Below are 12686 nucleotides of genomic sequence, written 5' to 3'. Positions count from 1 at the left end.
CATCACTAATCATTAGGGAAATGCAAATCAAAACTACAATGAGTTATCACCTTACACCTGTTAGAATGGCTATAATTACCAAGACAAAAAAATAACAAATGTTGGCGAGGATGTGGAGAAAAGGGAATCTTCATACACTGCTACTGGGAATGCAAACTGCTACAGTCACTAAGGAAAACAGTATGGAGACGTCTCAAAAAGTTAAAAATAGAAATATCATATGACCCATCTATCCCACTACTGGGTATTTATCCAAAGAACTTGAAATCAACAATTCAAAGAGACTTATACACCCCTATGTTCACTGCAGCATTATTCACCATAGCCAAGACATGGAAGCAACCCAAGAGTCCATCATCTGATGAATGGATAAAGAAGATGTGGTATACATATACAATGGAATACTACTTAGCCATAAAAAAGACAAAATCGTCCCATTTGCAATAACATGGATGGACCTTGAAGGTATGATGTTAAGTGAAATAAGCCAGATAAAGACAAACATGCATGATTTCACTCATATGTGGAAGATCAACAAACATGGATAAAGAGACCAGATTAGTGGTTACCAGAGGAGAAAAGGGGTTGGGGGGGTGGGTATAAGGGGTAAAGGGGCACATATACATGGTGAGTGACAAATAATAATGTACACTTGAAATTTCACTATGTTATAAACTGTTATGACCTCAATAAAACAGAAAAACAAAACAACAACAACAAAAAAACAGAGGGGCCGGCCCCGTGGCCGAGTGGTTAAGTTCACATGCTCCACTGCGGTGCCCCAGGGTTTCACTGGTTCGGATCCTGGGTGCGGACATGGTACCACTCATCAGGCCAGGCTGAGGCAGCATCCCACATGCCACAACTGGAAGGACCCACAGCTAAGAATATCTAACTATGTACTTGGGGGCTTTGGGGAGAAAAAGGAAAAAGATAAAATCTTTAAAAACAAAAACAAAACAGAGTCCATATCACCTAATCTAAAACTAGGTCATCTACTAATTTCAACATCAGCTTTTCTTTAAATATGTTTTTACTATTTATTTAAAATATTAAGAAACCCATGAATCCAAAGTAGGCATTATCATTAATATGAAAAATTAAACTCCTAAATTTTTTCTATCTTAAAAAAAAAGTATCTCTAAAATGCAATAGTAGGGCAAAAATGAAGTAGTAATACATATTCTTTTTCTTTTGTTTCACTACCAAATTTTCTTCAAGAATAATTTATACTTACTGTCTTCACTTCTTATCCTCTAGTTAACATTTATTGAGTACCTAACACAATGAGACTCAACCCTGGTGGTACATTCAAGTCATCTGCCAAGTTTTTTGAGTTTTTTTTTTTTTTTTTTTACAAAAAAGTAGAGGCTTCAGGCCTCACACATGAATGAAGCCTGTGCATCCACGTTTGTTTATAATCTCTCCAGTTGATTTTTACATGCAGCTAGAGTTGAAAACCACTCATCTAATATATGCCAGGCATTCTACTGGAATTACAAAAATGAATAAGACATAGGGCCTGCCCCTGAAGAACACAGGAAATAACAAGATCAGGTAAACCTACTAAAATTGGTAAACGTTATAACAAAGGTATATACAAACTGCTAAGAGCACGGGGTAGGCAAGCATACAAGAGAAGAGGGAAGTCTTCGGGTCTGGTCTTTGAAGGACAAGTAGTTTACAATGCAGACAAGACTAAAAGGCCATTTCTGGAAGAGGGAAAACATATACACACTTTTTAGATTCTGGTAATCTGGCTTTTCTGTTTCCTGCTCCAAACTCTATTAAACTTGCTCTAGAGGCCACTAACGATCTCTAGTCCACCACTTAAAGAGCTGACCTTATTTGCACCAGTTTTCCCGTCTGTAAAATGGGGTTAATAACAAGGTTACTCTGACAATTAATTGAGAGATTAACATAGTAAATATTGGCATGCAGTAGATATAATTTGTTTCTCATCCCTTTCTCTTAAATCCAAAGGCTTTTCTCAATCTTATATTCCTTCTTAATCTCTCTGCAACCCCGGCACTGCTCCTCTGGAAATTCTCTTTAGGTTCTGTGACATGAGCACCTACCCTGTGCTAGATATACACTCCTACTTCAAGGGTCACTTCACCTTTTTGTTTCTCTCCTCTTATTCCCTACAAAAGTATATGCTCTCTGCCCTCTCCTCTTTGCCATGAAAACTTATTCTCCTAAAAGGCGTATCCCATCTTGTGGTTTTAACCCACAATGAGAGAATTTCCAAACCTATACAAAATCTCTGAGCCTGACCTCTTTTCCAGGCTCCATTTCTACATTTCCGTATCTCCTAGGCATGTTCACATAGACATTCTGCGAGCATCTCAAAGACAGTATAACCCAACCAAACTCATCATTATTCCTCCCAGCTGTGCATGCTTTTTCCTGTGTTCTCTAGTTGTTAGTGACGGTACCACTTCCCAGTCGTCCAGATTTTAACATGAAGTTATCTCTGACTCTTCCCTTTCCCCTACATTCACTCCCCAAGTCCTGTTGATTCCAACTCTGAAATCTGTTAGCAATTGTTTTTATCTCTGTTTCTTGTGAAACTACATTAAGTCAGGTCCTGACACTTAACCCAGGTTCCCAAGTGTTCTCACTAGCTCCAATCTATCTAGATTCTGTGGTTCTCAACCAGGGGCAATTCTATCCCACAGGAGACATTTCTGATTGTCATGACAGGGGCCGGGGGTGAGAGTTGCTACTGACATCATGTGGGCCAAGGATACTGTTAAACATCCTACAACGCACAGGACAGCCCCCTACAACAAAGAGTTATCTGGCCCAAAATGTCAACAGTGCTGAGGTTGAGAAACCCTGTGCTGTTTAACAGCACAAGTCATCTTTGCATCTCTTACTTGCAAAGTACCTGAGATAGAACTCTCACTCTCTGCTCGTTCCCAGTTTCCTTTTTCTCTTCCCACATTGTGATCTCTGGCAGGAGCTTGCACCCCAACTAATGTTGCAACGCATCCTTCTAGGCAGAAGTAATTTTTCTGCCTTTTTAAATTCCATGAAGTTATTACTTTTTGACCCTGTGCAGTACATATGTTACATATGTCTGATCCATCTTTGAAACTTTAGTCTTGCATTGTGTATACAAAACAGGTGATCAAATCACCAAACTTCAGTGAGTCTAAAACTTAATCAACGGTGACATCATTGCTATTCACAGACACTGCAATTCTCTTCTTCCCTGACCCCTCTGAAACTAAGTTTACAGATGTAACTTTCTTTAGCTAACTGAAATCTGAGCAGTCTGAGCAGAAGTGTAGTGAGTCTCTAAGTGTGTGTGTGTGGGGAGGGGAGAGCTTTAAAAACCAGTGTGCAGGGGCTGGCCTGGTGGCGCAGTGGTTAAGTTCGCATGTTCTGCTTCTCGGCAGCCCGGGGTTCGCCCGTTTGGATCCCAGGTGCGGATGTGGCACTGCTTGGCACACCATGCTGTGGTAGGCGTCCCACATAGAAAGGAGATGAAGATGGGCACGGATGTTAGCTCAGGGCCAGACTTCCTCAGCAAAAAGAGGACTGGCAGTAATTAGCTCAGGGCTAATCTTCCTCAAAAAAAAAAAAAAAAAAAGACGGGGTCAGCCCCCTGGCTGGTTAAGCTCGTGTGCTCCGCTTCGGCGGCCCAGGGTTCGGATCCTGGGCGTGGACATGGCACCACTCATTAGGCCACGCTGAGGTGGCGTCCCACATGGCTCACCTAGAAGGACCCACAACTAAAATATACAACTATGTACTGGGGGGATTTGGGGAGAAAAAAGCAGGAAAAAAGAAAAAAACCCCGAAGAGGGGCAACAGATGTTAGCTCAGGTGCCAATCTTTAAAAAAAAAAAAAAAAGAAAGAAAGAAAAAAACCAGTGTGCAATTCACTGCATTTCCTTCCCCCTGCTGAAGGGACCATGGGGAAAAGCCTAAGTTTTTGTTGTTTGGGATAAATGTGACATGTTACATTTTGTAAATTTAAGGTGTACAGCATGTCACTTCGATACATTTACATATTGTAATATGGCTGCCACACAAGCAATATTTATCACCTCATTATAGTACAATACTATTGTCTATATTCATTACACATGGCTTATTTACTACTCATTACAAGTTCATACCGTTAAACACCCTCAATGTTATCCTCCTTCCCCCAATCCCCTGGTAATCACCATTTTATTCTGGTTTTTTTTTTCCAGGTTTGACTTTTTTGGAGTCCACATATAAGTGATATCATACAGTACTTGTCTTTCTCGGTCTGACTTATCTCATTTAGCATAATGTGCTCAAGATCCATCCATGTTGTCACAAATGGCAGGATATCCTCCTTTCTCGTGGCAGAATAATATTCCACTGTGTATATATACCACATACTACCTATGTTTAGACTGAAGTCCTCCAACAGCCTGAAACTCTACAACCCTATGTGACTGCTGAGCAGGGTCCTTTCGCTGCTGACCCACACTAGACATACACACAATGAGTGAGGAGATGCCATACAAAGCCCCCTCCAAACCCCTCATGCTAAGATTTTAGGTTGTTGTTGTAGTATATAATCGCTTATCCTGATTCACAGAGTAATTAATGTAAGATGCATAATTTTATGTGCCACTAAAAAAGGAAAAATGCTACCAATTAAATACCATAAGCCATTGATTGTACAATGCAGCCTGATTTTAGGGATCTTAAAATAAGGAAAATTATGAATACCGAAATCAATGAAATATGGTATATTTGGTAAATGAATGAATGTGGAGGTAGTTTTCAAAAATTATTTCCATTCATTGTCAAAAGAACATTACGAACTAAAATGTGCAAGAAAAGTTCTCAGCCCATTAGATTCACAATGAAACATGTAAATAAATATCATAAAAGTAAGAATGTAAAGATTGTACATCTAACCTTCAAAATAAAATTTGTGAAATTCTCTTTCTTTGGCAACTATATGTGGTTCTATGGAACCCCTAGTTTCTTTGATAGGCATGAATCTCCTGCAACAAATTACTGCTTCAGGCAATTAGGCTTTTAGGTCGGAGCACAGAACCATAGATCAAGTTTTCCCACCATGCTTTTCAACCTTAAAAATTACTTTGTACTCCCTGCTCTAAGTAGTTTTTTTTTTTTTTTTTTTAAGATTTTATTTTTCCTTTTTCTCTTCAAAGCCCCCCAGTACATAGCTGTATATTTTTAGTTGTGGGTCCTTCTAGTTGTGGCATGTGGGATGCCACCTCAGCATGGCTTAGATGAGCAGTGCCATGTCCATGCCCAGAATCCAAACCGGCGAAACCCTGGGCCGCCAAAGCGGAGCGCATGAACTTAACCACTCAGCCACAGGGTCGGCCCCTTCTAAGTGTTTCTATATCCCATGTTCTTACACTAAAACACAATGTTCTATGTATATAACTATTCTTATTTTATGTAGAAATGGCTCCCAAATGTGCTGAAAACACACTACAAATTTGCTTTAATGTGCAGTCTGAAAAACTCCACTAATGCTACAGCAGCTATCAAGTTTCCGCTTGCTGTAGGAATTTTTACATTTTACTGATGCAATGACAGAATTCATTCATCTACAAAATGAAATTAGGAATGAATATTTTCTACATTAATAGCTTACTGGTTGAGTTTGCTTTTTGGTTAATAAGAAAACTACTGATTTTACATTAATTATGATGGAACATAAAATTATGATAGAATATACAATGGCGGCTTACATTGTTTTTACATACAAACAAAATTTCTGAAGCCAAATTATGATTGTGTAGGGAGAGAAGTGTATCAACTGCCTGTAAAGAATATTTAGCATGTGTAAGTGCTTTGAACCCTAGCCAATATCACCACCTGCACCTCAAAGAGCACCAGGAATTTTATTTGACTCTTTAAATCTTTAAAATCTATAGCACTATTTAGAAGAGAAAAATTTAGGCACACTAGATTTTTCCTCAAAAACTTGCCTTTATATGCTACTTTTGCTTTTCATAAAAGTGTTAATGTTTTCTCTTAATTTCGTGAATTTGTGATCCCTTTGTTTATTCACTCACTGAACCATTCTATTCATCACATCCATCATAAAGACAGATACTAAAAATGACATTATTTCTGCACTTAGGAATTCCACTGGAATAGGGGAAAAAACACAGGCAAACAAATAACAATTATGCAAAACTTTATTTAATACTATGTGTTATAGCATTCAGAAGTGAGGTTAAACTAGCCATGTGATTTGAGCCGAATCTTGAGGGATGAGTAAGATTTTCATCTTTCAAAAAAGGAGCCAGACCAGGGAGCAGTACCACCACACAAAGTGGCTAAGTCATGAGCAGAGAAAACTACGATTTTATTGTGTGTTTACTACATGCCAGGTGCCAACCATTTATACTTACAGCAACTTAATAGAGAAGATACTTTTTATTATATCCCCACACTTCAGAGGAAACTGAGGCTAAGAGATTAAATAACTTACCCGAGGTGCTAGACATGGACTAGCACGCAGGTCTCTGAATTCACAGCATGATTAAACAACAGTACATAATGGAAATGTCAGAACTATTTAGGTTAGAATGGAATACAAGCCACAAATACCATTTTCAGGAGTTGAGCATCCTTGTAAAAGCAATGGAGGATCCAGCAACTAAAAGCTTGGGAGTAGAAAAACAACATATTGAAAAACAGCTTAGTACAGGAAATTGGAGAGATTAGTCTAGAAAGTTTATAATAGAAGCCTACCAGTGGCAAATTTAACAGAAGGGAAAGACCACATAAGAGATATTCTTCTAATCCTACTTTTCCTCCTTTGGCTTTATTCCTTCCTCAACTGTGTACTCACAGAACAGGTAGAATCAATTTTCATTCTGTTTGTACAGTAAAATGTTGTTACTAAACAACAGTAGTTAATAACATAACAATAGTTAATTTAATAATCTGGTCAACTAGGAGATAAACCAAATATCAACATAAATGAACTAACTTTTAGAGCAAGAAATAAATTATCTGTATAAGACACATTTTGATGATGGAACTGTCAGATTTAGAAATTGATTGTAAGGTACAGGGCACAAGGAAAAAAATTTAAAATAATGCTGAAGTTAAAAACAAGAATGACTGGGGGCCAGCCCCGTGGTCGAGTGGTTAAGTTCATGCACTCTGCTTCGGCGCCCCAGGGTTTCGCAGGTTCGGATTCGGGGCACAGACACGGCACCGCGTGTCAGGCCATGCTGGGGTGGTGTCCCACACGCCACAACTAGAGGGACCCAAAACTAAAAATATGCAACTATGTACCAGGGGGCTTTGGGGAGAAAAAGGAAAAATTTTTTAAAATCTAAAAAAAAACCCAAGAATGACTGGAGCCAGTCCGGATGGCCTAGAGGTAAACGTTCAGCACTCACGGCTTTGGCGGCCCAGGTTCACTTCCTGGTTGCAGAACCACATCACCCTTCTGTCAGCTGCCATGCTGTGGTGCAGCTGCTCACACAGAAGAACTAGAACGATTGACAACTACGATATACAACCAAGTACTGGGGCTATGGGAGGGGAAAAAAAAGAGGGAGACTGGCAACAGATGTTAGCTCAAGGCAAATCTTTCCCCACAAAAACCTGGAATAACATGAATAGAGAAATAAAAAAATGAGCGGGAGATACACTTCTGTCTTTCTTTGTGTAGGGAGAGAGGAAAGGAGAGTTTATGAATTTACTTTTAGGCAGGTTCCATTTGGCTACATCTCATTAACTATCTGCTGTGAACAGGACCAGCAGACAGAAATATACTCCGAGAGAGAAGTTAGGGCTGAGCTATGTACTTAAGACACATCAACAAAGATATAAAAGTTGAAGCTATGGTAAAGGAAATTAGTCAGAGAAAGACAAATACTGCATGATTTCACTCATATGTGGAAGATAAACACATAGATAAGGAAAACATATTGGTGATTATCAGAGGAGAAGGGGGTGGGGGGTGAGTGAAAGGGGTAAAGCGGCACACACGTATGGTGACGGATGGAAACCAGACTATTAGCGGCGAACATGATGCAGTCCATTCAGAAGTTAAAATTTAATAATGTAAACCTGAAATTTACACAATGTTATAAGCCAATGTAACCTCAATAAAGTAATTTTTTAAAAAAAGTTGACACTATGGGTATGGATCATTTTAATCACTGGGGGAAAGTGGAAGGGGTTACAGGAAAAAAAAAGATCCTTTCCAGCCAATAATTAAGTGTCTTCCTTCTAGAGCTTGAAGTGACTTCCTGGATTTTCTCATCTGGAGAGGGGTTTGAGAATGGTTCTTTTCATTTGAGCCTTATGCCACAATTTCATATAATTTCAAATTCACAAAAATATTTTACTGTAGAATATAGCTGACACAGGAATGGAAAACATAAACTCTTTTTGGCCTAGAGTTTCTATAACTATGTAAAAAAGTCTGTGGGACACACTACAGCAAATGAATAAAGAACATCATTGTGCTTCCTCAGATAATTTATTTCCTATTAACCCAGTAGCCAAAGGTGAAAAGGTAACTGAATTTCATAGTGGTATCCTCAAAAAGCAATTATACATGATTTTAAAAAGCAAAGATATAATTTTAGGTTAATTTCTAAAATGCTTTACCCTAGGGCATATATGACACTATATCAGTAGCGTAAAACTTTTAAATGTGTTAAACAATAATAAACTTTGTACTAAAAGGATCAAAACACAAATTAGATTTGGAACTCAACACTACTTTATGTTTGGTATTTACAATTTTTATTAAAAACAAAAAGAACCATTGTTTCTCCTTTTCAAAATAAGCTGTCAAATTGAACAAAGATATAAACCCAGAAGAGGATCTCATTATTAACTGTTTAAGGCAGCGTAATGTCACAACAGCATCAACTTTGGATTCAAACTCAGGTTTAAATACCACTTTTGCTACTTCCTACTTAGCTGTCCTTGGGTGAACTACTTACAGCTTTTGAAATACTACTTTACTTATCTGTGAAATGGTAATAATAAAACCCACCTCAAACTCACAATAAGTTAACAAATGTACTGTCTAACTGAGCCAGGCATATACAAAGTATGGTACTACATAAGTCTTAACAGATTCCCTTCCTCAGATCTGCAATCAACGGAAATTTCAAGAGCTTAAAAGTATCAAAAGCACATTTTTGAAAATTATAAGCAAGGTGGCAGGAGTAACATGATTTAAATATTAGTTTTAAAATATCACTTTGTGTGTGTGTGTGAGAGGAAGATTGGCCCTGCCCTAACATCTGTGCCCATCTTCCTTTTTTTTTTTTTAACATGGCATGCCTCTACAGCATGCCCTGACCAGCGGTGCGTAGGCCCACGCCCAGGATCTGAACTCACCAACCCTGGGCCAGGGAGCAGAGTGCATGAACTTAACCACTATGCCACCGGCCTGGCCCCTAAAAATATCACTTTTAAATTCTCTTTACTTCTGATTTCATACCCAAGGTCCTCCTCCCAAAAGAGTAAAAGAACATTTAGATAGCCAAAGTGACAAGAGGGTTAGAATGTCACTTAACCAGTAACTTGAATTTAACTCAAAAGTTTGGTCAGTATTTTTCTTAAATCACTAAATATAGCAATGAAATCTATACTCAAACTATCTACAGAATAGTCTTACAAAACTGGAAATAAAAACAAAAACACCAAGGGGCTGGTCCCGTGGCCGAGCGGTTAAGTTCGCGCGCTCCGCTGCAGGCGGCCCAGTGTTTCGTTTCGTTAGTTGGAATCCTGGGCGCGGACATGGCACTGCTCATCAACCACGCTGAGGCAGCGTCCCACATGCCACAACTAGAAGGACCCACAACGAAGAATACACAACTATGTACCGGGGGGCTTTGGGGAGAAAAAGGAAAAAATAAAATCTTTAAAAAAAAAAAAACAAAAAAACCCCACCAAATTCCTTCAAATTAGAATTTTCATTCATTTACTCTTAAAACATTGTGTTGGGCTAGCTTAGAGAATAAGACACTCTCCCTCCTCGCCCCACCCGCCCCACCTTTATGGAGCTTAGGGCCCTGAGAGAGCCAGATAATAAGGAATCTTGCCATATCATTTTGAAAAAACTTTGCTATTTTAGGCCTTTACAACACATGGCAGGTCTATATTAACTCCCACACTAAGTACTCTCTCCTCAGCTAGATTTTCTAGCCACTTGAGCTAGTAATCCCCGCTTAAAAACAGTAGAATATGACACAACAATCTCTTTAGAAAACTTTTTAGCACTAGTTAATTTTAAATGTGTGTGCTTGCCCGCGTACATTTTCAGTTACCAACTTCCGGTTATTTACCAATATTACACACGTGAACACTGCACAGTAACTTTTATGTATACAGGGATCTGCCTACCAAGTCTGTGGATTATGGAGAATCTTGCTGCTCTCCCCATTTTGTCGATTTATTATCCATTTCACCAAAAAGCACGGACAAAAAGAAAAGATTCTGTAAACTGAAGATGAGGCTGATTGCTGCACAATCACATGTGAAAGGAGATTGAACATTACATTCCGGCGCCAAGAACACAGGATATAGAAACACTTAGAGCAGAGTTTCAACTAAAACATCCTTAGGCTGACATTAGGATTTCTTCAACTCCATGATGTGTTTGTGCTTCATACATGGCTGTACTGCTTTGCAACTTAAAAAAATGAACACTGTTAAATTAAGAGCGGACATTTCGAAAACTATCTTATTCACGGGTTATGCCAGTTACTTCTGCGTCTGAGAAATGTCAAGGTCCTTTCCAGGAAATACTCAAAATTAGTAGTGTCTACCCCCCCTCACTGGGGAGTGGGGCCTCACAGTAGCCAAAGGAAACGACGAATTAAAGAGAACTAGTTCAATGATCAGATTTCTTACTTTAAATGCCTGAGAACTTAAGTCGTTCATCTGGTTCCGATGCTGTCACAGCAGCTAAGATACAGTAAAAAGGAGTTGCACAATCTCCCCTCTTCGGAAGATCTCCTAGCAGGACGATGGGGCGCCACCAAATCTGCCCCCGGGGGGCTGCTGCCAACCTGAGCAGAAGACAACTACCACAGGGGGAGGGGGGGTCTTTTTGTGAGCAACTCCGCTGCCTCGAGGGAACACGGGAACTGCAAAGCCCACAGCTAAAGCCGAAAAAAGAAAAGAGGGGGAAAAAGACAGAGAGACTTCCACGGGGAAAGGACGAAAAGCGCGGAGAACCAGGAAAGGCAGCATTTTGCTTCTGAGAGGAGGGAGGAAAAGGGAGAACCGAAGGTCTGCTTCCTAAGCGATTTTTCCCCTTAGCCCTCACCCCGGCTGCACTCTCCGGCCAGGCCGTGGGGCCGGGCACTGCCCTTGGGCCGCTCCCAGGCCGGGACCCACATCCCTCTGCAGTCCCCAGATGCGGGCGCAGGGCCCCGAGGCCCAAGCGGAGGCAGAGGGTCCCCGCGGCCGCCGCCCTCCGCGCGCCCCGCCCGCCCGCCCGCCAGGCGCCGCCGCCCGGCTCTCGCTTCCTATTTTCGGAGCACACACCCTACAAGGAGCGAAGCGAGCAGGCCCGGCGGAGACCTGCCCCCGCGCGGGGCCTGGGGTGACTGACAGGGGCAGGCACTTGGGCGCAGCGAGAAGAGGGGGAGGAAGGGCAGCCGAGGGCACAGACCAATGCCCTTCCCCGGCGGCCAGACGCCGGGCTGATACGCCCGGGCTCTGCTGGCTTCCTGACCGACGGGCTCCGCCGCCCCCGCGTCTCTTACCTTCTCCTCATCAGACAACTGCTCCTCCAGATCCGCCATTTTCCTTCTGGCGACAAACCGCGGCGGCGGCGGCAACAGCGGCCACCTGACTTCCCCCTTTCCGTGCGGTCCTCCGCGCCGCGCGCCCCCGCCAAGGGAGGGACCCACAGCCCAGGCCGCGGCGCACGCGCCCTGGGAGCCCCGCCTCCCTCTGCCGGGCCCACGGGGCGGGAGCTTGGCTGTGCGCTTGCGCAGGCGCCGCGGAGGTGGGGGAGGAGGAGAGGGTAAGGGGAGGGGCAGAGGGAGGAGAAGCGGGAAGGGGGCAGGGAGGAGGAGTCGCCTACGGCCGCCCGCTGCAGGCCTGTCAGCGTCCTAAGTAGTATAGGATTCTTTCCGCACCGGTGACCATATGGACGCAGTCTGGGACGAGGACATTCTAAGTCCTTGATTATGTTCCCATCAAGTCCTGAACTCTGCCTGCTAAAATGTGAAAAAGTGTACAAATAGAAGCTTTTTAAACATTCTGGTTTTAAAAAAATTACTAGAAAGATACTCAGCTTTCATTAAAATATGCACACACAACCCCGTCCCTAACTGGAAGATTGTTCTGGGTATATTCATTTATTCATTAGAGAAATATTTGTTGATCCTTTATTGTGTGTCTCTGGAGATATACAATGTTAAGCAAAAACCAGAGAAACTTCAGTTCTTAAGCTCATTGTCTATTCCTTAAACAAATATATATTGAGCAGTTGGGGAAGGCACAGTACCATTGCAGGGTAATACAAAATTATGTTAGACATGGATCTTACCCTTCTGAATAGGGTTGCCAGCTTAAATACAGACAGTCCAGTAAAATTTGAATTTCAAATGAATAGTGAATATATATATATATTTTTTTTATTTTTCATGTGGGACGCTGCCTCAGCGTGGTTTGATGAGCAGTCCCATGTCTGCGCCTAGGAT

The 12686-nt window shown here is 41.4% G+C and overlaps 1 protein-coding gene across 1 annotated transcript in view; it reads right to left on the bottom strand.

The window, feature by feature from the left end:
• CAPZA2 (capping actin protein of muscle Z-line subunit alpha 2) overlaps positions 1 to 11963 on the bottom strand; it is a 58101-nt gene extending 46138 nt beyond the window's left edge. The window contains exon 1 of the mRNA XM_008537009.2: positions 11742 to 11963. Coding sequence (XP_008535231.1) covers positions 11742 to 11780 — 39 coding nt within the window. The 5' untranslated portion in view covers positions 11781 to 11963. The remainder of the gene's footprint in view (positions 1 to 11741) is intronic.
• Between the last annotated feature and the right edge of the window lie 723 nt (positions 11964 to 12686).

This window comes from Equus przewalskii, chromosome 4 (assembly GCF_037783145.1).
Source record: "Equus przewalskii isolate Varuska chromosome 4, EquPr2, whole genome shotgun sequence".
NCBI classification, from domain to species: domain Eukaryota; kingdom Metazoa; phylum Chordata; class Mammalia; order Perissodactyla; family Equidae; genus Equus; species Equus przewalskii.
The sequence above is the reverse complement of the archived record's forward strand: the minus strand, read 5'-3'. Positions and strand labels throughout refer to the sequence as shown.